Source organism: Bufo bufo, chromosome 11 (genome assembly GCF_905171765.1).
Source record: "Bufo bufo chromosome 11, aBufBuf1.1, whole genome shotgun sequence".
Lineage (NCBI taxonomy): Eukaryota > Metazoa > Chordata > Amphibia > Anura > Bufonidae > Bufo > Bufo bufo.
Genome location: NC_053399.1, coordinates 67,992,779 through 68,020,347, shown reverse-complemented (window position 1 = coordinate 68,020,347; position 27,569 = coordinate 67,992,779). Strand labels below are relative to the sequence as shown.

Genomic DNA, 27,569 nt, shown 5'->3' with positions numbered 1-27,569 from the left:
ATCTCATCCATTTGGCCCAAAAATGGCTACAACCCGAGATGCTATCAGCACCTGACGTCGTGCAGCGGGTGGTCCTCGACAAGTTCCTGAGGTCGCTACCCCCAACCCTAAGGAAGTGGGTGAGCCACGGGGACCCTAATACAGCAGACCAGCTTATTGACATGGTGGAGCGATTCTCTGCGGCTGAGGATCTTCTAAATAACTCTCAGCTCTCAACCCCACGGAGTCAAAGGGTTCCGGGTAAGACTGTTCCAGGGTTTAAGGGAACTGGGAGAAATGTAAAGACTTTAAGTGAAGAAGATAATGAGACTGTGGGCTCAGAAAAGCCCAAAGGGTATAATGTTGGACTAAACAAAGGTCCCATAAGATGTTTTTGGTGTAATGGGTTGGGACACATTGCAGTGAACTGTCCTATGACTACTGAACCTATGCAATGTGATGTTGCCTTTATGAAAAAACACATGTCTATGTTTGCGCAAGTGGTGTGTGCTGCGGCAGGTTCAGACAGTGCGGAAAAACATTTGTGTGAATTAAAAGTGGATAATAAGAGTGTGACTGCGCTGCTAGACTCAAGGAGTGTAGTAACACTGGTGAAAGCAGGCCTTATAGCCCCCTCTGACAGTCCATCAGACACGTTCACTGTGACTTGTGTGCATGGGGATACATGTGAATACCAGACTACTCTTGCTTATATTACCACCCCCTATGGGTCTGTGTGTCATAAAGTTGGAGTAGTCCCAGCACTACTGCATGAGGTTATTCTTGGGAGAGATTTTCCACATTTTTGGAAATCATGGGAATCCAAGTTGGAAACAAAAAAAAGTACACCGCAGATATTGACAGCATCTGATATAGGCCCAGAACTATTAGAGGATTCCCCACTAGGGGATGTAGTTGAGCTATCAGCAGATAGCTCCACCCCTTTTCCATTCTCTGTTATGGCAGGGGACCTAGATGAGTCCACATTAGAGACTGAGACTGAAGGGGTAACACTTCAGGGTATGCCTGACCTAGACGTTAGGAAAGACGACTTTCAAAGTGAGCAAATGAGGGACCCCACCCTTACACGAGCCAGAGAGAATATAAAAGTGATAAATGGGAATCCTGTGGAGTCCGGTGCTAGGCTGGCTTTTCCCTACATGGCTCTAGAGAATGAATTGTTGTATCAGATAGACAAGAAGGGAGAGGAGGTGGTACAGCAGTTAGTGGTCCCAAAGCCCTACCGGAGAACTGTTCTGGATCTGGCACATGGATACATTATGGGTGGCCATTTGGGGATCCATAAAACTACTGAAAGGATTTTAGAGAGGTTTTTCTGGCCTGGAATGCATGGAGACATTAAAGCATATTGTGAATCCTGCCCTCAGTGTCAGATTACAGCCCCTATGCCCCATTTCCGTAGCCCTTTGGTGCACCTGCTGATTATTGAAATACCCTTTGAGCGCATTGGGATGGATTTGGTGGGTCCCCTAATAAAGTCAGCTCGGGGTCACCAGCATATCTTAGTTACAATGGACTATGCTACCAGTTACCCCGAGGCCATACCTTTGCGCAATACCTCGTCAAAGACCATCGCAAAAGAACTGGTCCAGGTGTTTAGTCGGGTTGGTATTCCAAAAGAAATACTCACAGACCAAGGGACGCCCTTTATGTCTAATGTCATGAAGGAACTTTGCAGGCTTTTTAAAGTTACCCAGCTACGTACGTCAGTCTATCACCCCCAAACTGACGGATTGGTGGAAAGATTTAATAAAACCCTAAAACAAATGCTGAAAAAGGTGGTAGATAAAGATGGCAAAAATTGGGACTTTTTGCTCCCATATCTGCTGTTTGCTATAAGGGAGGTACCGCAGTCATCCACAGGGTTTTCACCTTTCGAACTTGTATATGGTAGACATCCACGTGGTTTATTAGATGTGGCTAAAGAAACGTGGGAAGGACAAGTCACATCGTACAAAAGTGTAATAGAGCATGTGTCCCAGATGCAGGACAGGATTTCATCAGTCATGCCAATTGTTAAGGAACATATGGAACGGGCTCAAGGAGTACAGAAAATGATTTATGATAGAGGAGCCAAGATTCGAACATTTGCACCAGGGGATCGAGTACTAGTTCTCGTCCCCACTGTGGAAAGTAAATTCATGGCTAAATGGCAAGGTCCGTTTGAAATAATTGAAAGAGTAGGTGAGGTGAACTACAAAGTATACCAACCAGGTAAAAGGAAGCCAGAACAGATTTACCATATAAATCTGTTAAAACCTTGGAAGGACCGGCCAGTCCTGGCAGCAGCACTTGCTCCACCCATCAATAATGGGCCAGCAATACCTGCTGTCAGAATAGCCGAAACTCTGTCCGATGTCCAAAAGAAGGAAGCTAGACAGTTGGTCGCTCAGAACAGAGAATTTTTTTCAGAGAAGCCGGGGCAAACATCACTCATAAAACATGAAATCATAACTGAACCTGGGGTTAAGGTCCATGTAAAACCTTATAGGATTCCTGACGCCAGACGAGAAGCAGTCTCAAAAGAAGTAAAAGATATGCTGGAGTTGGGAGTAATTGAGGAGTCTCATAGTGAATGGTCAAGCCCGATTGTGTTAATTCCAAAGCCTGATGGTACCATAAGGTTCTGTAATGATTTTAGGAGGTTAAATACTGTGTCCAAATTCGATGCATACCCTATGCCACGAGTGGACGAACTTATAGACCGACTTGGTACAGCCCTTTACATTACGACCTTAGACCTGACAAAGGGTTATTGGCAAATACCCCTGACGGACGCTGCCAAAGAGAAGACAGCATTTTCCACACCTGACGGCCTATTCCAATATGTAACTATGCCTTTTGGACTACATGGGGCTCCTGCAACATTTCAGTGGCTAATGGACAGAGTGTTGAGACCACATAGACAGTACGCGTCTGCTTATCTTGATGATATAGTGATACACAGTGCAGACTGGGAAACACACCTACTCAAAGTACAGGCAATGATTGATGATTTGAGGAGAGCAGGGTTGACTGCAAACCCCAAGAAATGTAGCATTGGCCTAGAAGAAGCCAGGTACTTGGGTTACATTATTGGTAGAGGGGTAGTCAAGCCCCAAGTTGACAAGATTGAAGCTATACAGAACTGGCCCCGGCCTGTAAATAAAAAACAAGTGAAGGCATTTCTGGGGATTACTGGCTATTATAGGCGGTTCATACCCAATTTTGCATCTATAGCAGTTCCCTTAACTGATCTAACCAAGGGAAACGGGTCGGTGATGGTAAAATGGAATTATGAGGCAGAAGAAGCGTTTCAGACTCTAAAACAGGCTCTTTGTTCCCAACCAGTATTGATGACCCCTGACTTTAGAAATGAATTTGTGGTACAGACAGATGCTTCCAGCTCAGGAATAGGGCCAGTGTTGTCACAGACTGTTAATGGAGAGGAGCATCCTAAATAAGTCGCAAACTAAATAAGCATGAGAAGAACTATGCAGTTGTAGATAAAGAGTGTTTGGCCATCAAGTGGGCCTTAGAATCACTCAAATACTACTTGCTGGGTCGGAAGTTTCGCCTGGTCACTGATCATGCCCTTCTGAAGTGGATGAACCTGAACAGAGAGAAAAATAGCAGAGTGACAAGATGGTTTTTGGCCCTGCAGGCTTACAGTTTTACAGTAGAGCACAGGCCAGGAAAGTGGCAAGGAAATGCGGATGCGTTGTCACGTGTGCATTGTCTGCTGGTTTCAGTTGCTCAGACCCACTTGCCTGAGCAGGGGGGGGGGGGGCTTTGTGATACCAATGCTGGATTGGTAGTGGAAGGGAGGTATATTTCCCCAAGATTCCTCTCCTATGTAAGTAGCAGGTGAAAGACTCTCACCTGTGAGGTAATTAATGAAGCAGCACTGAGGGTGGGGATATAACAGAGCCAGGAGGTCAGTCTCTCTCTCTCTCTGCCTGGGGACACAGAAAGCATGTCTGTGTGAGTGAGCAAACTGTGAGTACTAGGTTGCTGAAGCCTTGTTTTGCGAGCTGGCTGGGAGAAGCCCTCCAGCGGATAGATAGGACCCTTTAATGTTTAGTAAGTGCCGAACAGGCAAGACTTTTCTTTTTGTAGTTTTATTTTATTTATGCAACCTGCTCAATAAACCTGGCTCCAGGCCAGCTGAAAACTTATACCTTGGTGGCTGGTCGGAATTGTGTGAAACAGACAAGTGTCCTTTGACCCCAGCAAAGGCGATCCCGAGCTTATCCCCCCACAATATGTAGGTATTAACAGGAATGATTTACAGCTTATGATACATTTACTCATATTTCTGTATGCAGTCTAACAGCTTCTTGACCATATGCTGGGAATGGGGCTGCTGTATCTTGGGGCTTCATGCATTTCTATGGACTTGAATGTAAAGAACAGGGCACAACTCATTAACAGTTCTAAAAACCACATTCACTCACCACAAGGAAATAGCTTCTGACATGCAGATGCTAATTAGATTACAACAGGGGAAATATATCCCACTACAGACTTCTCGGAACCATAAGGGCTTCGTTATCATACCTAGTACTGCTAAGGTCAATATTATACATTGAGGTATAAGACATAAAACGTACAACATATTCATATCAACACATAACCGAGTATACGCTACTCAATGGGTCATCTATTCATCACGATTGTCTATGTAAATACAATTCTGAACAATTACCTGGTGCTTTGTATGTATGAAACGTGTCATTTACAAGAGGAAAGTGAAGCACTATGGGAACTCTTGCATTATCATCATCCATGAACACATAACATTCCTTAGGCTGTTTCTCATCTGCTTCTGACACTGTAATATTGGGAAATGGGATGCCTCTTTCCTTGCAGTATTTTGAGGTTAGGTGAAGGACCTTTTAAGACAAGAAAAGACAATGTTATTATTCAAATAAATAATGGTTTTCTACTTACAGAACTTTAAAGAATAGTAAAGATCTTCATTGTACATCTAATGAAACCAAATTGATTGTCACGCCAGCACTCCGTGAACGATGTTGTCTTGTTGTCCTAAGCAGGCTCCTCTCTCCTTGTGTCGATTCCTGAACTTCCTTTCAGCACTATGAGAGTTGATCCTTTCCTCCTGCCCCAGTTCCGCGGCTAAGTTGTTGATCAGTATCCCTATTTAGATGGGCTGTGGTTCCACCTCCTCACCTGAGATTTGAAGTTTTCTAGTCTCTAGTAACCAGCAAAGGTGTGATCTCTTGTCTGAATACCCCTGTACTGTACCTTGCCTATCGATTCTAGTCCTTGCTGCTTGCCCCCACCTTGAAATTGCTTCCTTGAATTGCTTTCTACGCATGACCCAACCTTGGAATTGCTATCTGGAATATGCATGTATTCAGGATGCTGATCTTGGACGGTGTTCAGACTGTGCCTTTTGCCTGAGTCCTTGGTGTTTAAAGGGCTATTTAACCGCCTCCGGACCGCCTAACGCAGGATCGCGTTCCAGAGGCGGCAGCTCCAGGCAGAGTCACGCATATACGCGTCATCTCGCGAGACGCGAGATTACGCTCAAAGCTGGCCCGCGCATCGCGGGACGGCAAAAGTTACAGGACAAGTTCGTCATCAACCTGCCAGCCAATGATCGTCGCTGGCAGGTTGATGATTTTCAAAAAATCAAATCACAAGCCATATAACACCTTATATTTATAAATATAAGGTGTTAAATGGCTTCTCTGCTCCTCTGCTGGTCCTTTTGGTCGGTTGGTTCCAGCAGAGGAGCAGACATCACAGTGAGTACACACCAAACAGCACACTTAGCCCCCAGATCACCCCCCATCACCCCAATTAACCACTTGATCACCCCTGTCAATCACTAGTGAAAGGGAAAAAAGTGATCAGTGTAAACTGTCACTTTTTTTTCCCACTGGTATTGACTGTTAGGTTTTAGGATAGTTTAGGCCCCTTGGTTAGGTAGTTAGCGATCGTTTAGCGCCCAGCCCACCGCAGTCACTGATTCGCTGATTAGCGTATCGCTAATCAGCATTTGTACTTTTATAGTATCTGTAAGTGATCAAAACTGATCACAGTCAGATCTATAATAGTATTAGTGTCACCTTAGTTCGCCCTCCACCCAAAACGCTGTGTTTGCCTGATCGGTCGCCCACACGTGCTTTCACCCACGCCCGCCCCGCCGCAGTGACAAAAAATAATTATTTTTTTGATCAGTGCACAATCACTTTACAAGCGCTGCGGCGATAAAAAAAATCAGTTTTGATATTTTTTATCAATCGCAGTGGCCTCCGGTACTTTGCTAGCCTCCCATTTGTAAGACAGGCTTGCTTTTTTTCTTGGGTAGTCTCAGGGAATACCCCCTAAATTTAGTAGTCCAAATGTCAAATGGGGTATTCTTCTGAAGAGGCCTACAGGATTCTGACCCAGTCGGATGAGGAATGGGAACCCTCATCTGACGACGATAACGGGCCAGAATATGAACCTGTAGAAAGCAGTGGCAGTCTGACCCAAAGTTCGGACGAGGAGGTTGAGGTCCCTGATAGCACCAGGCGTACCCGGCCCTGTGTTGCTAGACCACAGGTTGCGCAGGATCCGCTTCAAGGGCAGCAGAGTGGGGCTGGCGCTGTCGGATTACGTGGTGAGGCATACACCAGCAGCGCAGCCCACCCTGGACCTAGTACCAGCACTGCCGTACAACATGGTGAAGTGGCGAGCACCAGAAGGGCAGTTGAAGCTGGTACGGTGGCACGTGCAATAGTTACCCTGTCGCAGCCGCCGCACAGACAGGCCCTTAGAGCCCCTAGAGTAACTGAGGTGCTGGCAAACCCTGATTGGCAGTCCCCAACTTCAGCCGCACCATTAGTTCCCCCTTTCACCGCCCAGTCTGGAGTTCGGGTTGAGACAGCTCAGATCGGTTCGGCACTGGGATTTTTTGAGCTGTTCTTGACTGCGGAGCTCTTGGACTTAGTCATGGCAGAAACAAATCGGTATGCCACTCAATTTATAGCCGCCAACCCGAGAAGCTATTATGCCCAGCCTTTCCGGTGGAAACCCGTCCAAGTTTCCGAATTAAAAAAAATTCTGGGCCTTCTCAACATGGGTCTAACCAAAAAGCATGAATTGCGGTCATATTGGTCCACGAACCCAATTCATCACATGCCCATGTTCTCTGCTGCTATGTCCAGGGCACGATTTGAGGCCATCCCGCGTTTCCTGCACTTTAGCGACAACAGTACCTCTCGTCCCAGAGGCCACCCAGCTTTTGACCGGCTCCACAAAATTCGGCCCCACATAGACCACTTCAACAACAAATTTGCAGATTTGTATACCCCTGAGCAAAACATCTGCGTAGACGAGTCCCTTATACATTTTACCGGGCGCCTTGGCTTCAAACAATACATCCCAAGCAAGCGCGCCCGGTATGGGGTCAAATTGTATAAGCTCTGTGAAAGGGCCACAGGCTATACCCACAAATTTCGGATCTATGAGGGTAAAGATCAGACCCTGGAGCCGGTCGGTTGCCCTGACTACCTGGGGAGCATTGGGAAGACAGTCTGGGACTTGGTGTCACCCTTATTTGGCAAGGGGTACCATCTTTATGTGGACAATTTTTACACAAGTGTGCCCCTCTTCAGGCATTTGTTCCTAGAACAGATTGGCAGCTGTGGCACAGTGCGACCTAGTCGCCGGGGCTTCCCCCAAAGGCTCGTTACCACCCGTCTTGCAAGGGGGGAGAGGGCTGCCTTGTGTAACGAAGAACTGCTCGCGGTGAAATGGAGAGACAAGCGTGACGTTTACATGCTCTCCTCCATTCACGCAGACACGACAATACAAATAGAACGGGCAACCAGTGTCATTGAAAAGCCCCTCTCAGTCCACCACCATAACCTTCACATGGGAGAAGTGGACTTCAATGACCAGATGTTGGCTCCTTATTTAGTTTCCCGACGCACCAGACACTGGTATAAGAAGGTGTCTGTATATTTGATTCAATTGGCTGCATATAATAGTTTTGTTCTCTACAGTAAGGCTGGGAGAACAGGATCCTTCCTCAAATTTCAGGAAGAGATTATCGAGAACCTCCTGTATCCAGGAGGTTCTGTGGCCCCATCCACCAGTGTAGTGAGCCGTCTACACGAGCGAAATTTCCCCAATGTCGTTGCTGGTACCTCAACCCAACCGTCACCCCGAAAAAGATGTTGTGTCTGTAGCAGGAATGGAATAAGGCGTGACACCCGCTATTTCTGTCCTGACTGCCCTGACCACCCTGCCCTATGCTTTGGGGAGTGTTTCCCGGAAGTACCACACACAGGTACACTTAGCATAGGGATTGCATCTCACAGGACAGGCACACAGGGCTATTAGGGCCCTTTCACTCACAGCTGCTGCAAACCTCTCCTTTCATCTGGGACAAAGTGCATCGCCCACATCTCTGGGCGATTTGCGCTTTGCACATTGTCCCATGGGGAAGGAGAGGTTTGTCCTATAAAAGGTAAAAAAAAAAAAAATCACCGGTAAGCAAAAAAGTTAACTTTCTGTTCAAAAAATAAAATAAAGTTTATATGTTCCGTTCAAATGTTATTATAAAGTTAATAAATTAATTGCGTTGCGGCCTGTTTTTTTTTTTTTACCTTCCAGGTGGACCAACCGATCGACTAGCTGCAGCACTGATGTGCATTCTGACAGAAGCATTGCGCTGCTGTCAGATTACACAAAAGTCGGTGTATGCGGTGCTGAAAGACGAGATTTCTCCCCTGCAGTAAAAGATACGTTTGCCGAGGCATATGAGCTGAGGGGGTGGCGGTGTTCATATGCTTTGGCAAACACTTTGTATATATAAAAAAAAAAAAATCCTGGCAATGATTTATTCATCCACATCGATTGATGTGAATGGAGAAATCGGGTTTGCCAGGGCATACGGGCTAAGTGGGTTTGGATGTTGGGCGGAGCTCCTATGTCCTGGCAGACGCCTTTCCCCTCCTTTTTTCTTTTTGGCAGAGATTTTTTCATCCACATTGATCAATGCGAATGAAGAAATCTGTGCCGTTCATTTTTTCTTTCAGCCCAGAGGCTGAACGGAAAAAAAATCTCATTACCCGTATGCTCAATATAAGGAGAATAGCAGAAACTCCTAATGCTGGGCATACATGTAATGATTGCGTAGACCCTCAAATGCCAGTGCAGTACAAAGACCCCACAAATGACCCCATTTTGGAAAGAAGACACCCCAAGGTTCGCTGAGGGGCATATTGAGTCCATGAAAGATTGAAATTTTTGTCCCAAGTTAGCGGAAAGGGAGACTTTGTGAGAAAAAAAAAAAAAATCAATTTCCGCTAACTTGTGCTAAAAAAATTTTTTTATATGAACTCGCCATGCCCCTTATTGAATACCTTGGGGTGTCTTCTTTCCAAAATGGGGTCACATGTGGGGTATTTATACTGCCCTGGCATTTTAGGGGCCCTAAAGCGTGAGAAGAAGTCTGGGATCCAAATGTCTAAAAATGCCCTCCTAAGTCTGGGTTCACACGAGCGTGAACGGATTAGTTCCGGATGCGTCCCGGTGTGTTGCGGCAAACCCACGCGAGTAGGAATGCAATTGCAGTCAGTTTTGACTGCGATTGCGTTCCGATGTTCAGTTTTTATCGCGCGGGTGCAATGTGTTTTGCACGCGCGTGATAAAAAACCGACTGTGGTACCCAGACCCGAACTTCTTCACAGAAGTTCAGGTTTGGGTTCGGTGTTCTGTAGCTGTTATCATTTTCCCTTATAACATGGTTATAAGGGAAAATAATAGCATTCTGAAAACAGAATGCATAGTAAGTGATCAGTTGAGGGTTAAAAAAAATAAAAAAAATTAACTCACCTTCTCCGTTTGTTCGCGTAAGTCCCGGTCTCTTCTTTACTTCTCAAAAGATGAACTATGGGCTAAAGGACCTTTGGTGACGTCAGATCACATGCTCCAATCACATGGTCCATCACAGCGGTGATGGACCCTGTGATTGGAGCATGTGATCTGACGTCACCAAAGGTCCTTTAGCCCATAGTTCATCTTTTTAAAGAACTAAAGACCGGGAGAACTACGCGAACAAGAGGACAAGGTGAGTTAATTTTTTTTATTTTTTTAACCCTCAATTGATCACCTACTAAGCATTCTGTATTCAGAATGCTATTATTTTCCCTTATAACCATGTTATAAGGGAAAATATTACAGTGTATAGACAGTCACCTAGCAACCGTGCGTGAAAATCGCACCGCATCCGCACTTGCTTGCGGATGCATGCGATTTTCACGCAACCCCATTCACTTCTATGGGGCCTGCGTTGCGTGAAAAACGCAGAATATAGAGCATGCTGCGATTTTCACGCAACGCATAAGTGATGCGTGAAAATCATCGCTCATATGAACAGCCCCATTGAAATGAATGGGTCCAGATTCAGTGCGGGTGCAATGCGTTCACCTACCGCATTGCACCCGCGCGGAAATCTCGCCCGTGTGAACGCAGCCTAAAAGGGATTTGGGCCCCTTTGCGCATCTAGGCTGCAAAAAAGTGTCACACGTGGTATCGCCGTACTCAGGAGAAATTGGGGAATGTGTTTTGGGGTGTCATTTTACATATACCCATGCTGGGTGAGATAAATATCTTGGTCAAATGCCAACTTTGTATAAAAAAAAGGGAAAAGTTGTCATTTGCCGAGATATTTCTCTCACCCAGCATGGGTATATGTAAAAAGACACCCCAAAACACATTGCCCTACTTCTTCTGAGTACGGCGATACCAGATGTGTGACCCTTTTTTGCAGCCTAGGTGGGCAAATGGGCCCACATTCCAAAGAGCACCTTTCGGATTTCACAGGGCATTTTTTACACATTTTGATTTCAAACTACTTCTCACGCGTTAGGGCCCCTAAAATGCCAGGGCAGTATAACTACCCCACAAGTGACCCCATTTTGGAAAGAAGACACCCCAAGGTATTTCGTGATGGGCATAGTGAGTTCATGGAAGTTTTTATTTTTTGTCACAAGTTAGTGGAATATGAGACTTTGTAAGAAAAAAAAAAAATCATCATTTTCTGCTAACTTGTGACAAAAAATAAAAAGTTCTATTAACTCACTATGCCCATCAGCGAATACCTTAGGGTGTCTACTTTCCGAAATGGGGTTATTTGTGGGGTTTTTCTACTGTCTGGGCATTGTAGAACCTCAGGAAACATGACAGGTGCTCAGAAAGTCAGAGCTGCTTCAAAAAGCGGAAATTCACATTTTTGTACCATAGTTTGTAAACGCTATAACTTTTTTTTTTTTTATCAAAGACATGTAGAACAATAAATTTAGAGAAAAATTTATATATAGATGTCGTCTTTTTAAAAAAAAAATTACAACTGAAAATGAAAAAATTTCATTTTTTTGCAACAATTTCGTTAAATTTCGATTAATAACAAAAAAAAGTAAAAATGTCAGCAGCAATGAAATACCACCAAATGAAAGCTCTATTAGTGAGAAGAAAATTAGGTAAAATTCATTTGGGTGGTAAGTTGCATGACCGAGCAATAAACGGTGAAAGTAGTGTAGGTCAGAAGTGTAAAAAGTGGTCTGGTCATTAAGGGTGTTTAAGGTAGGGGGGCTGATGTAGTTAAAGGGCTTCTGTCACCCCCCAAAAGTCATATATTTTTTTTAGGCTAATTAAAATCCTTATACTGCGATTTTTCAATATATAGTGCTCTTACCCTTTTCTGTTGGCTAGTTTCTTTAAAAACCGCACTTATAATATGTAAATTACCTCTCTACCAGCAAGTAGGGCGGTTACTTGCTGGTAGCCGCGGCATCCTCCTTTAAAAAAAAAACGCCCCCTCCTCCTGCTGATTAACAGGGCCAGCGAGTGCTCTCCTCCTCCGGCTGGCCCTGTCTGCAATTCAAATCCCGCACCTGCACCTCATTCGGCTTAGCCGATGACGTCTTCTCTTTCGGGTTTAAAGGTGACGTCATCGGCGCAGGCGCACTGAGGAAGTGCTGAGGAAGCGAGCGTCCTTCTCTCAGAGCGCCTGCGCCGAATGAGGTGCAGGCGCGGGATTTGAATTGCAGACAGGGCCAGTCGGAGGAGGAGAGCACTCGCTGGCCCTGTCAATCAGCAGGAGGAGGGGGCGTTTTTTTGAAAGGAGGATGCGGCGGCTACCAGCAAGTAACCGCCCTACTTGCTGGAAGAGAGGTAATTTACATATTAGAAAAATGCGGTTTTTAAAGAAACTAGCCAACAGAAAAGGGTAAGAGCACTATATATTGAAAAATCGCAGTAAAAGGATTTTAATTAGCCTAAAAAAAAAAAGACTTTTGGGGGGTGACAGAAGCCCTTTAAGGCTCTATTCACACGTCCGCAAAATTGCGGAACGGGTGCGGACCCATTCATTCTCTATCGGGACGGAATGGATGCAACACAGTGTGCTGTCCGCATCCGCATTTGCGGTGCGCGGCCCCGATCTTTGGGTCCGCAACTCCGCAAAAAGATAGAGCATGTCCTATTCTTATCAGCAGCTTCCGGACAAGAATAGGCATTTCTATGGGGGTGCCGGGCTGGTGTATTGCGGACCCGCAATTTGCGGGTCCGCAACACACCACGGACATGTGAATGGAGCCTAACACTCACCTGCAGGCAGCTCAGCATTCACTTCCTGCTTCCCAGCTTCTAAGGCTGGGCGGGCTTAGCCAGTTCAAGTGAAGGCCAGCCACGCCTCCTTATGACATCACACTGAGAGCTCAGTCCTATGGGCTCGTTCATGTGAAATGTATGAGTCATCAGTGTAGCAGCCTGCAGAGTGTGAGGCCCCTCCCCCTGCTGGGGAATCGTCACTCAGAGAGCACTGGTCAGTTTATTTACACAGTAAAAGGTCACTGTCCTGCAGTCTAATACAGTTTTACACATAGAACCTGTCTTATCTTTTACAAACCTATTCTGTGCAGCAAAACAATAATTCACTACTATACATTAGCCCACAAGCATGTCAGCCAGTAGCGCTATGATCTGTTCTTTTGACTCCCATAAAACATGACCATACCCCACCGACCAGCACTGATGCAGATTTTTTCCAATGTGTATAAACCATAGACCTTTTATCAGTATAGATGCATATATAGCTCTGCTACATCTATCTTCTCCTCCCCAACCAGCACTGTGTCAGATCTGCGGCATATACAGCTCTTCTACATCAGTGTGTTTCTCTATTCCATCCAGCACTGTGTCAGATCTGTGGCATATTCAGCTCTGCTACATCAGTTGTGTTTCTCTATTCCAACAACACTTTGTCTGAACTGCCGCATATTCAGCTCTGCTACATCAGTGTGTTTCTCTATTCCATCCAGCATGTGTCAGATCTGCGGCATATTCAGCACTGCTACATCAGTTGTGTTTCTCTATTCCAACAACACTTTGTCTGAACTGCTGCATATTCAGCTCTGCTACATCTGTCTATTTATCTCTCCCCCAAGCACATACAGTTCTGCTACATCTGTCTTCCCCCTCCCCCCACAAGCACTGTCGCTGACCAGCTTTCAATACAGCTCTGCCACTAAATAAAATGTCCCCGTGTCCCTGCACTCTCCTCCGATCGCTCCAATGCACACCGCCTCTATGCGCAGCTGGATCCAGATTCCGCCCTGCATAAATTTTTCCCAGTATGGGATAACTGTTTGATTGGTACTAATTTGGGGGCATACGCCAATCGCTTGGTATTTTTTGTGATGTAAGGTGACAAAAAATGGCTTTTTTGGCACAGTTTTTTTTTTATGGTGTTCACCTGAGGGGTTAGGTCATGTGATATTTTTATAGAGCAGGTTGTTTTGGACACGGTGATACCTAATATGTATACTTTTTTTTTTTATTTCACTTTAACACAATAATAGCATTTTTGAAACAAAAAAATAAAATTTTAATATCTCCATGTTCTTTTTTTTTTTTTTTTTTTTAAGCGATTTTCTTATGTAGGGGCTAATTTTTTGCGGGATGAAGTGACTGCTTTATTGGTACCAAATTGTGGGACATACGCCTTTTTGATCACTTGGCGTTGCACTTTTTGTGATGTAAGGTGACAAAAATGTTTTTTTTTGGCATTGCTTTTATCTTTATTTTTTACAGTGTTCACCTGAGGGGTTAGTTCATGGGATATTTTTATAGAGCTTATTTTTACAGACGCGGTGATACCTAATATGTCTATTTTATTTATTTGTTTCTATTTTTTTTTACATTTTTAGTACTTGGGATTTTTTATTTTACAATGTGAAACTTTTTTTTTATTTTTTATAAAACACTTTATTTTTTATTTAATACTTTTTTCATAATTTTTTTTTTACTCAGACCAACTTGGTTCTTGAAGATCCAGTATAGTGTACTGCAGTGTATTTTCTATTACACTTAGCCTGGTCAGGCTCCTTTCTTCCCAGCAAGAGCCGGATCAGGCTTAGGCACATGGCCGTGTTCCGCGGCCGAGAGCGGTTCGTGGTATGCCGGGCTGGATTCCTGTTCAGAGCAGGAGCGCACAGCGTCATTGGTTGTGGGGGCGGGGAGGGGGCGGAGCTCCGGCGCAGTACGGCAGTGCGCTGTGAGAGGCTCTGCCCCCGTCCCCATTATAGTCAATACAGAAGGAGCGGTGGTCCGGCGAAACGAATCCGTCCTGCCGCAAGTGTGAAACTACGTTTTATGCCATGGCAAGCCGGATGCCTGTGAAGGCGTCCGGTTGCCATGGTAACCATCGGGGCTGACACAGCGCCCGGGAGGCAGCTCCATCCCTGTAAGGGGTTAACAGCTGACATCAGCTGCCAGCATGGGGTTCCACTCAGCCAACCATGAAACTGAAAGAGGGAAGGGGGGGGAGGTCGGCACAGTAACACAGAGCAGCGCAGCCCGTTCTCACCATTCACTGACCCTGGCTGCGCTGCTGAACGATGGCAGCTCCCCTCCTCTTCCTCCACCTGAAAGGGGGGGGGGGGGGGGCCCGGCACAGTTACACACAGTAGCGCAGCCCCGTTCTCCTCACTATTCACTGATCGGGGCTGCACTGCTGAAGGCTGACAGCTCACCTCCTCCACCATTCTCTGCCTCTACGACCGCTGCATACAGAGCATGCTCTGTTTGTGAAGCGGCAACACTCTGGGCATGCGTGGCATTGGGCGGTGTGCGCGCTCATGTGATGACTGAGCGGCAGGCAAGAAGAAAGAAGAGGAGCTTATGCGCAAGCGCGGCCCAGGGACTCGCTCCAGAGGAGGTGGACGTTTCTAGGGGAGACGAAATCAAACACTGGGGTACAATCCATAATATTTGACCTAGAAAGGTAGAAATGTAATAATAGTTTATATTGGCAAAAATGATCATTGGCACATACTTAATGAAATAAGGTATGAATACCCCTTTAATTCAGGTGTTTCTGACACCAGTGGGTCAGCTGTAAACTACACCAGGACTACTCCAGGAGGTAGCGGCCTGGTTGGTTCTCTGCGGCGAAGTCCAGATGCCTGTATAGGAGTTAAAGGAACCACCAACACCCTTAAGTTTAGCCTAAAGTCAAACTGGTTAGTTGGCACAGTGGCTCTACAACAACTTTTCTTTACAGTAAGCTCAGGCCATGGACCCCGCTGACCTATGGAAATGGCTCAGCAATGGGAATGGCAAGAGAAAATACTATCATACTTATACAATTTTAATGCTTGTCTGAATACAACTACAGCAGCGGTACCGCAGCCCTCTACAAAAGCTGCAGCACTACAGTACCACCAACACATACTGCCTCTGTCACAGGCTCTAGTCCTCATTTATTGGCTCCTTCTCGATATGATGGAGATCTGACGCAATGCCGTGGGTTCAAAAACCGATGTACCCTGCACTTCCAGCTGCTGTTTTATCAGTTCCTGCCTTTTGTGATGCTCACTCTATGGGAAGAAGCACAGGCCTGAATAAACCCGCTGTGGGAGATGATTGATCCCATCACTAACAACTTGAGAGACTTCTTGGACTCTTTCTGAAAAGTTTTTGATGAGCCCAGATGCACTACTTCTGCTGCTTCTTCTCTACTGCGACTACATCAAGGTAGTCTCTCTGTCGGTCAATATGTCATCCAGTTCTGAACACTGGCATCAGAAGTGAGCTGAAATAATGAGGTTCTGGCGGCAGCTTTTTGGGAGGGTTTGACAGGCAGAATTAGCTGGTTATTGATGTCCTAACTTCATTGGATGCTATGATATCCCTTGCTGCCCATATACAGTCAGGTCCATAAATATTGGGACAGGGACACGATTCTAACATTTTTGGCTCTATACACCACCACAATGGATTTAAAATGAAACAAACAAGATGTGCTTTAACTGCAGACTGTCAGCTTTAACCACCTCAGCCCCCAGTGCTTAAACACCCTGAAAGACCAGGCCACTTTTTACACTTCTGACCTACACTACTTTCACCATTTATTGCTCGGTCATGCAACTTACCACCCAAATGAATTTTACCTCCTTTTCTTCTCACTAATAGAGCTTTCATTTGGTGGTATTTCATTGCTGCTGACATTTTTACTTTTTTTGTTATTAATCGAAATTTAACAATTTTTTTGCAAAAAAATGACATTTTTCACTTTCAGTTGTAAAATTTTGCAAAAAAAACCGACATCCATATATAAATTTTGCTCTAAATTTATTGTTCTACATGTCTTTGATAAAAAAAAAATGTTTGGGTAAAAAAAAAATGGTTTGGGTAAAAGTTATAGCGTTTACAAACTATGGTACAAAAATGTGAATTTCCGCTTTTTGAAGCAGCTCTGACTTTCTGAGCACCTGTCATGTTTCCTGAGGTTCTACAATGCCCAGACAGTACAAACACCCCACAAATGACCCCATTTCGGAAAGTACACACCCTAAGGTATTCGCTGATGGGCATAGTGAGTTCATAGAACTTTTTATTTTTTGTCACAAGTTAGCGGAAAATGATGATTTTTTTTCTTTTTCTTACAAAGTCTCATATTCCACTAACTTGTGACAAAAAATAAAAAGTTCTATGAACTCACTATGCCCATCAGCGAATACGTTGGGGTCTCTTCTTTCCAAAATGGGGTCACTTGTGGGGTGGTTATACTGCCCTGGCATTCTAGGGGCCCAAATGTGTGGTAAGGAGTTTGAAATCAAATTCTGTAAAAAATGACCTGTGAAATCCGAAAGGTGCTCTTTGGAATATGGGCCCCTTTGCCCACCTAGGCTGCAAAAAAGTGTCACACATCTGGTATCTCCGTACTCAGGAGAAGGTGGTCAAAACATGGTTATACACAGATATAGATTATCAAAAATATTGAACAATATGTTAAAAAATTCTAATATACAAGACATTCTAAAATACAATTCAGGTGATCAATAATTTATAAATAAATAGGAGCTAGATGAAAGTTTGTAGTATACAATAATTCATAGAAACTTCTATATAACCAAGGGCCTCATCCTCTACATCTTATATTCTTATCCATCTTCCAATGATAATGTTTAAGATGGAGAATGGTGTATCTGGCGGCGTGCAATTTATAAATAAATAGGAGCTAGATGAAAGTTTGTAGTATACAATAATTCATAGAAACTTCTATATAACCAAGGGCCTCATCCTCTACATCTTATATTCTTATCCATCTTCCAATGATAATGTTTAAGATGGAAGATGGATAAGAATATAAGATGTAGAGGATGAGGCCCTTGGTTATATAGAAGTTTCTATGAATTATTGTATACTACAAACTTTCATCTAGCTCCTATTTATTTATAAATTATTGATCACCTGAATTGTATTTTAGAATGTCTTGTATATTAGAATTTTTTAACATATTGTTCAATATTTTTGATAATCTATATCTGTGTATAACCATGTTTTGACATATTAACACTAAGTAAGCGGTTGCGGTCTTGATGCCATAAAAAACGCACATGCGTTTTTCAAAACCGCACCAAAAACGCATCAAAAAAATCGCATTATAAGAAAAAGTGATTCCAGCCCAGATTTTGTGGACTGCACATGACGGTATAAAAGGAGGGGATTCAACACCAGGGGTATAGCTACTGAGGAAGAGGATTGAAGTCCTCGAAACGCGTTTAGCGTTATATCCCTGCCAACAACCAAGCTTCTGGATATGATGGATGTAATTTGAATTATTTCTTACAAAGTGGAGCGCTCCATTTCTTCATCTGACCTGCAGCTCTCATAAGAATATCGGACCAAGATTACCGGACTGAAATCCCCAAATCCCGCGATATCTCTGGTACATCACGTGGGACACGCCAGAGAGCGGGGAGTGTGAGAGCGAGCAGTGGAACAAGCGGCTGAATTAGACGGCCGGAGATCCGTTCATGTGGGTGAGCTAAAACTTCCCTGTGAATCTGTGGCATATCTTATTGTTGAAAGTCTTAATATCCAACAGTGCAAGAACTGCTGAAGATAATTATAAAGAGGGAGATTTTATCCCCCAGCAGCAACTAACACAGCTTGTGGACTTGGCTACATTTGTCTTATTTAAAGAGACAGGTTCCCTGTTTGATTGAATTGGATTCTCATTGTCAAACAGGTACAGGACTATCTCACTTTTCCAAGAGACCCTAATTGGGTGCATTGCGTTACCCTATCAGTGCAGTATATATTGAATTTTACTATTTATTTTTTAGGGGTTCTTTTAACAATGATGTTTTAATGTTCAAGTGTATGTATTTCTGCTTTTATTCGATTATTGAACTAGCGGTTTATTATTAATAAATGATTGTTTGATGTGCAACCACATAGTGAGTGCCAGCCGTTTTTTTTCCAGTTTTTGCACATTCCTTGGACTGATTGAGTGAGCAGTCCCTCGGCTAGAGCACCCCTACCGTATTGAGGCGGGTGGTGAGCTATCCACATACTTTCCAAGTTTTCATTTTATTTATACCCATGCTGGGTGAGAGAAATATCTTGGTCAAATGCCAACTTTGTATAACAAAATGGGAAAAGTTGTCTTTTGCCAAGATATTTCTCTCACCCAGCATGGGTATATGTAAAATGACACCCCAAAACACATTCCCCACCTTCTCCTGAGTACGGCGATACCAGATGTGTGACACTTTTTTGCAGCCTAGGTGGGCAAAGGGGCCCATATTCCAAAGAGCACCTTTCGGATTTCACAGGTCATTTTTTACAGAATTTGATTTCAAACTCCTTACCACACATTTGGGCCCCTAGAATGCCAGGGCAGTATAACTACCCCACAAGTGACCCCATTTTGGAAAGAAGAGACCCCAAGGTATTCGCTGATGGGCATAGTGAGTATAGGAAGTTTTTATTTTTTGTCACAAGTTAGTGGAATATGAGACTTTGTATGAAAAAAAAAAAAAAATCAGCATTTTCCACTAACTTGTGACAAAAAATAAAAAATTCTAGGAACTCGCCATGCCCCTCACGGAATACCTTGGGGTGTCTTTTTTCCAAAATGGGGTCACTTGTGGGGTAGTTATACTGCCCTGGCATTTTCCAGGGGCCCTAATGTGTGGTAAGTAGGTAAATGACCTGTGAAATCCTAAAGGTGCTCTTTGGAATATGGGCCCCTTTGCCCACCTAGGCTGCAAAAAAGTGTCACACATGTGGTATCGCCGTATTCAGGAGAAGTTGGGGAATGTGTTTTGGGGTGTCATTTTACATATACCCTTGCTGGGTGAGAGAAATATCTTGACAAAAGACAACTTTTCCCATTTTTTTATACAAAGTTGGCATTTGACCAAGATATTTCTCTCACCCAGCATGGGTGGTTGATTCATTCCGCCTGGACGCATATACGCGGACGTCTGAATGGAGCTTTACAGGGGGTAATCAATGACAGGGGGGTAATCAATGACAGGGGGGTGATCAGGGAGTCTATATGGGGTGATCACCACAGTCATTGATCACGCCCCTGTAAGGCTTCATTCAGACGTCCGGATGCGTTTTGCGGATCCGATCCATCTATCAGTGGATCCGTAAAAATCATGCGGACGTCTGAATGGAGCTTTACAGGGGGGTGATCAATGACAGGGGGGGTGATCAATGACAGGGGGGGTGATCAATGACAGGGGGGAGATCAGGGAGTCTATAAGGGGTGATCAGGGGCCTAATAAGGGGTTAATAAGTGACGGGGGGGGGGGGTGTAGTGTAGTGGTGCTTGGTGCTACTTTACTGAGCTACCTGTGTCCTCTGGTGGTCGATCCAAACAAAGGGGACCACCAGAGGACCAGGTAGCAGGTATATTAGACGCTGTTATCAAAACAGCGTCTAATATACCTGTTAGGGGTTAAAAAAAACACATCTCCAGCCTGCCAGCGAACGATCGCCGCTGGCAGGCTGGAGATCAACTCTCTTACCTTCCGTTCCTGTGAGCGCGCGCGCCTGTGTGCGCGCGTTCACAGGAAATCTCGCGTCTCGCGAGATGACGCGTATATGCGTCCAGGCGGAATGAATCAACCACCTCCAGGACGCGTCTGTGCGTACAGCGGTCCGGAGGTGGTTAATTTGAGGGTATTTACATCCAAATCAGGTGAACGGTGTATGAATTACAACAGTTTGCATATGTGCCTCCCACTTGTTAATAGACCAAAAGTAATGGGACGGAATAATAATCATAAATCAAACTTTCACTTTTTAATACTTGGTTGCAAATCCTTTGCAGTCAACTAAAGCCTGAAGTCTGGAACGCATAGACATCACCAGACGCTGGGTTTCATCCCTGGTGATGCTCTGCCAGGCCTCTACTGCAACTGTCTTCAGTTTCTGCTTGTTCTTGGGGCATTTTCCCTTCAGTTTTGTCTTCAGCAAGTGAAATGCATGCTCAATCGGATTCAGGTCAGGTGAATGACTTGGCCATTGCATAACATTCCACTTCTTTCCCTTAAAAAACTCTTTGGTTGCTTTTGCAGTATGCTTTGGGTCATTGTTCATCTGCACTGTGAATCGCCGTCCAATGAGTTCTGAAGCATTTGGCTGAATATGAGCAGATAATATTGCCCGAAACACTTCAGAATTCATCCTGCTGCTTTTGTCAGCAGTCACATCATCCATAAATACAAGAGAAGCATTTCCATTGGCAGCCATACATGTCCACGCCATGACACTACCACCACCATGCTTCACTGATGAAGTGGTATGCTTAGGATCATGAGCAGTTCCTTTCCTTCTCCATACTCTTCTCTTCCCATCACTCTGGTACGAGTTGATCTTGGTCTCATCTGTCCATAGGATGTTGTTCCAGAACTGTGAAGGCTTTTTTAGATGTCGTTTGGCAAACTCTAATCTGGCCTTCCTGTTTTTGAGGCTCACCAATGGTTTACATCTTGTGGTGAACCCTCTGTATTCACTCTGGTGAAGTCTTCTCTTGATTGTTGACTTTGACACACATACACCTACCTCCTGGAGAGTGTTCTTGATCTGGGCAACTGTTGTGAAGGGTGTTTTCTTCACCAGGGAAAGAATTCTTCGGTCATCCACCACAGTTGTTTTCCGTGGTCTTCTGGGTCTTTTGGTGTTGCTGAGCTCACCGGTGCGTTCCTTCTTTTTAAGAATGTTCCAAACAGTTGTTTTGGCCGCGCCTAATGTTTTTGCTATCTCTCTGATGGGTTTGTTCTGTTTTTTCAGGCTTGCTTCACTGATAGTGACAGCTCTTTGGATCTCATCTTGAGAGTGGACAGCAACAGATTCCAAATGCAAATAGCACACTTGAAATTAACTCTGGACCTTTTATCTGCTCATTGTAATTGGGATAATGAGGGAATAACACACACCTGGCCATGGAACAGCTGAGAAGCCAATTGTCCCATTACTTTTGGTTCCTTAACAAGTGGGAGGCACATGTGTTAAGGCTGGCCGCAGGCTAGCCTGGATTTGTGGGAGGGGCCGGTACCTGTCTTAAGCAGTCTGGCTCTCCCAGGCAGCACGTCGGCATTCGGACGTCTGCTACTTCCGGGTGTGACGTCATCAGCAAGCGTCCTGCACGAGTCGGATCTCAGAGAAGCCGGGTGTACCTTTCACTTCAATCTGCAAGCTGTTTAGATCGTTTTCCAAGATAACTGGTTTGTTTGGGGAGCGTGGCAACGTGGAGGAGGGTAGGAGGGTGTGTAGAGAGGGGGAAGTGTGCCGGAGGATCGCTTCTCCTCACTGCGTTCAGGCACATGCAATTCAAGTTTTGGCACCAATGGGCAGCATTGTCACATAGTTGGAGCTCATTGCCTGTCTCAGCATAACCTGTATCTAAGTTCATACAGGAGCTGCGAGTTATCTGGGCTCAGCAGGTTAAACTCTGGCAGCTGGGTCCTGGTGCCATTACTGAGTTGATTACTTACAAGGTTGCTGCTTGTGCACATGTTTGACACTCATCACATACACTACATACATACCTTAGACACATAGTTCGCACATCAGGCAGTTTGACGAAAAAAAAAAAAAAAAAAAAGGGTACAAGTGGATTGTTAAATAAAGTAAAAAAAAGAAAAAAAAAAGAAAAAAAAAAAAAAGAGTGGGTTGTTCAAATAAAGAAAAAAAAAAAAAAAAGGGTACAAGTGGATTGTTAAATAAAGTAAAAAAAAAAAGAGTGGGTTGTTCAAATAAAAAAAATAAAAATAAAAAAAAAAAGAATTTTTTGGGATTTAAAAAAACAAAAAACCTTTATCCACCAAGCTTCATCCATACACCTCTAGCATAGGTACATCCGCCAATACAGCTACACGCTCGCACGACATACACACCCCGTTTCATCTCGTAGACTAGTGTCATACGTCATACGGTCTGTTTTCCACAAATCCTATACTTACATACATCACCTACCACGTCTGTAGGTTCTTTAGCCCGCAGTATTCGTTTTTAATTAATCTGCCACATCACAGATTCACACAAACTCGGGCTCGCTTCATACGTCAGTGGAAACGACTATCATACTCCCTGTCAGCCTCGAAGGCTTTTCGTTCAATCGTTTCACGCTGCTGGGAAGGGGAAGGGGCTTAGATTCCGTCATCTTGTTTGTCAGCTTACGGGCAGCAGGGTAACAGGTTGTTTTTTTTTTCTCTTTTTTTCTTTCTTCGTTTATTTTTTTTGTTGTTGTTTTGTGGTGTTTGTTGTGTTGTTTGCAGTGGTCTACGCCATCAACAACTTCAGCCAGTGCCGGTCACGGTCTGCACATTGAAGCCGGCGTGACTGAGCCGGGTGAATGTGGAGGCACTAGACCAGCTGCTGCGGCTTCATCCGGTTCAGCCGTTCCGTACATTCCTGGTGGAAGGGTTTTCACGGGGGTTTCACACTGGGCTCATCACCTTGCCCCAGCAGACTCATGAATGCCCCAACTTGCAGTCGGCTTCTAAACATGCTGGTCTGGTGGATTCACTCTTGGCAGTTGAGCTGGACAAGGGTTTCATCATTGTCCTTTCCAGTCCTCTCCTTTCTGCACTTGGAGGGTGAGCCCGGTGGGGGTGGTGCAGGGAAAATATTCCAATAAATTTCGTTTGATTTATGATTTGTCTGCTCCACATTCTTCCCATGTTCCTAGTCTCAACTCGTTGATTCTGTCCGAGGAATTTCCTTGAAGTATACTTCCGTAGACCAGGCTATCCAGGTCGTTCTTCAGACAGGCATGGGGGCTTGGCTGTCCAAAGCAGATGTCTCTGATGCGTTCAAACTGCTGCCCATTAGCCCATCTCTCTGGCAGTGGCATGGCATCAAATGGAGAGAGGCATACTATTTTGCCACCAAGTTGACGTTTGGTTCCTAGAGCAGCCCCAGTCTGTTTGACAGGTTAGCGCAGGCACTGGAATGGATTTTGTTGGAACAGGGTTGCCAGAATGTCATTCACTACCTGGATGATTTTCTGTTGAACCCTCACAGGCACCTGTTGACTTGCAGGTTCTCTTGCAGGTCTTCAAGGAGTTAAACATTCCAGTGGCCGAACACAAAGCAGAAGGGCCTGCGCAGGTTGTCACGTTCTTGGGGATCTCTCTGGATTCACGTGCCATGTCAGCCAGTCTGCCACAAGACAAACTCGACAGAATCAAGTCAGGTGTCCGTTCCTTGCTCATGTCTCAGGTTTGCACCAAGAGAGAATTGCAGTCTCTGTTGGGCATGTTAAACTTTGCCATGAGGATCATTCCTCAGGGTAGATCATTCATTTCAAGATTGCTAGTCTTATTACAACAGACCAGTGATTTGGACGCATCAGTGCATCTTAATGCGAACGCCCGGGCAGATCTGTTCATGGGGGACAGATTTCTCAGTGGGTGGAACGGCATTTCCATGTTTATTCCGAGGGCCACTTCTGATTCTCCACACGTATTTTCAGACGCGGCTGCCTCGGTAGGTTTCGCGGCCATATTTGGCTCACATTGGTTCGCCGGCTCATGGCCCACACACGTGCTACAGTTGCCGGGGTTTTCTCAGACGTCGGCATTGTTCGAGATCTATCCTATCGTAGCAGCTGCTATAGTCTGGGGGCATAGGTGGTCGGGTCACACGGTGGTTTTCCACACTGACAACATGGCGACCGCAGAGATCATTAACAAGGGCAGATCTAAATCGTTACTCATCATGTCTTTCATGCGTAGATTGACCTGGATAGCTCTGAAACAGGGGTTTCATTTTCATGCCCTGTTTTTGGATGGGGTCAGCAACGTTGCAGCTGATGCTTTATCTAGTTTTGATTTTTCTCGCTTTTTCTTACAGAACCCAGAAGCAGACTCAGTGGGCACCCCGGTACCGGACTGGCGGCTGCTGGTCTTGGATTAGACTCTCTGATGGTGGTCGCCAGTTCACTCATTACCAAGTCTTTGTCGGCCAGTACGTTGCGGTCGTACCGCCGAGTGTGGGTGGTTTTTTCGAACTTTAAGTTGGCATATCCTAGAGGTGACACAGGTCAGGTCAAGTATATGGTGGCTTTCGTGTCTTATTGTCATTCGGTATTGGCTTTATCCTACAACACCATTAGGCTATATTTGGCTGGGGTGCAGCATTTTTTGGCACTTCAAGAGCCAGACAGACCCTCTATATTTTCAGCTCACCCGATCAAGGCCATCCTCAGAGGCATTCAAAAAAGCCAGGTCACGGTCAAGTCGGTCCGTCGACCTATTAAGGGGGACACGTTTCGTAGCCTGTCGGAAGTTCTCACATTGTCACCATTCGGAGTCCTTTCCAGCCTGGTGATCAAGGCGGCGATGTACTTGGCGTTTTACGGGTTTTTAAGACCAGGTGAAGTGACACAGGCCAGACAAGGGGCGGTGGCTCTCCACAAGGGAGATTTAGTCAGGATGGGCAGTAACTCATTTGCAGTTGCCTCACAACAAAACAAGGCAGGTAGGTCCCGGCCATGTAGTTAAGTTCTTCCAGACCACAAACGCATGGTGTCCAGTGACAGTCTTGGACAACCTCTTGCTGGCCCTTAGTCTTCACAGCCCCACGACCCATTACTTCCATTCCCTGTTGGTCCACTGACGTCCAGCCAGTTCATCAAACATATTCGCATCCTGTTGACCAGTGTAGGATTGAATCCGGCTCAATTCTCGGGGCATTCTTTCCGCATCGGTGCGGCATCCGCAGCGTCCAAGCATGGAGTCCCTGTGCATATCATTAAACACTTGGGGCGCTGGCGCTCGGGGGTGCTTTGTACGGTATATCCCGGAGCCACAAGCGGAGCTGGTCCAAGCATTCAGTACATTGGCAGAGTAGCACCTCAGGCCAATCCTTCCCTCACTGGTGGGTTTTGCCCCCTTTTTCAGGCATACCGACCTAGTGAGGCCAAGGCACACCTCAGGCCAATTAGGTAGGGGGGTGGTGGTTGGGCATCTTCCACTCGTTTAGGTCCTGACCACAAGTGTTAAGGCTGGCCGCAGGATTTGTGGGAGGGGCCGGTACCTGTCTTAAGCAGTCTGGCTCTCCCAGGCAGCACGTCGGCATTCGGACGTCCCCTGCCCACCCATTCCCATTCTTCATTCAGTCATTCAACCATCACATTCAGGGTATGCCCCCTTTTTCAGGCATACCGACCTAGTGAGGCACAAATGCAAACTGTTGTAATTCCTACACCGTTCACCTGATTTGGATGTAAATACCCTCAAATTAAAGCTGACAGTCTGCAGTTAAAGCACATCTTGTTCGTTTCATTTCAAATCCATTGCGGTGGTGTATAGAGCCAAAAATTTTAGAATTGTTTCAATGTCCCAATATTTATGGACCTGACTGTAGATCTGCAGTTCTGTAAGTGTGCCAAGGAGGTGGCATGTAAAAGAAGATCTCTTCACCTAGCACCGACTTTCCAGAGACCTCTGTCTCCTTTGCCTCCAACTCCCTCATCTACAACTTCTGAACCAATGTAGGTGGGCAGGCTTTGGTTGTCTGCTGAGGAGAAACCTTGAAAAGGTTCACCGTAGACTCTGGTTCGGCAGGTCATTTCCTGCATCGGGCCTTGATGGACTGATACCGAATTCTTGTTCAACATCTAGAGAAACCCTTAAAGGGGTTGTCCGGGTTCAGAGCTGAACCCGGACATACCCATAATTTCACCCAAGCATCCCCCCTGACTTGAGCATCGGAGTAATTCATGCTCTTTTATTTATCATAACACACTGCTGGGCAGAGGCTTATGCTCAGCAGTGTGTTCAGTGACGTCACCGGCTCTGATGGGCCTGGTTTAGCGCTGCCCTAGCCGTTTTACAGGCTAGGGCAGTGCTAAAGTCTGCCCATCAGTGCCGGTGATGTCACCGGGCTCACTGCTGGGTGGAAGCCTTTGCCTGGCAGTCCTAAGGAGAGCCTGCTTTGTCACCGGAACTCCACAAAATGCCTTTGCCCAGGGGAACTGCCTGGGTGACAATGAGGAGATGTCCGGGTTCAGCTCTGAACCCAGACAACCCCTTTAACTGTAACTTCCATTAAATTACCGAGACTGTAGAGTATGTCACATAACCTTTGTGTAGGTTTTCTCCATACGGAGAAAGTGATCCTTAATGCCCTGCCTGTCTCCACTAGTTTGTTGCTTCTGGGCCTTCCTTGGCTTCGTCAACACTGTCTTGTGCTGGATTGGAACTCTGAATAGGTGCTGCACTGGGGGGAGGCTTGCCATACCTGATGTCTAATGTGCTGTATTATTCCACCAAGTTTGCATGGGTTACCAACTGTGTACCATAGTTAAGTGCACATCTTTGATAAAAAGGAAGGAGAGATTTTGCCACTTCATGGACCTTATGACTGTCTGATTGATATGTTACCTGGAATCTCTCTGCCAAGAGGTCTAGTATAGCCCCTTTCAGTTGCAGAGACTCAAGATATGTCAAACTATATTAAGGGGGATGTTAAAAAAAAAGTACCTACAAAGAGACTTGTGTTTAATTTCTGTGTGCACCATAAGAAGATGACAATGGTGTGTAAGCTAAAACTATAGAAGGTATGTGTTAAGATAAGATAAGCTTTATACTGCTAAGTAGCCAGTATGCATTTCTTGCTAAAGAAGCATGGTCTCAGCAATTAACCCTTTAGTAGATTTGTGTACCAATCAGACGTCATTGTTGGAATATTTGTAAACCAATCATGTCAATATTTTAGGAGGTTACACCCTTGGAATGGGTATACATAAA

General features: G+C 45.2%; 1 protein-coding gene across 3 annotated transcripts in view; it reads right to left on the bottom strand.

Moving 5' to 3' along the window:
* The window catches only part of PLA2G4F (phospholipase A2 group IVF), a 490,195-nt gene that overhangs the window by 12,774 nt on the left and 449,852 nt on the right, over positions 1 to 27,569 (bottom strand). For all 3 annotated transcript variants that reach the window (XM_040410952.1, XM_040410953.1, XM_040410954.1), the window contains one exon: positions 4,688 to 4,874. In XM_040410952.1, coding sequence (XP_040266886.1) covers positions 4,688 to 4,874 — 187 coding nt within the window. The remainder of the gene's footprint in view (positions 1 to 4,687; positions 4,875 to 27,569) is intronic.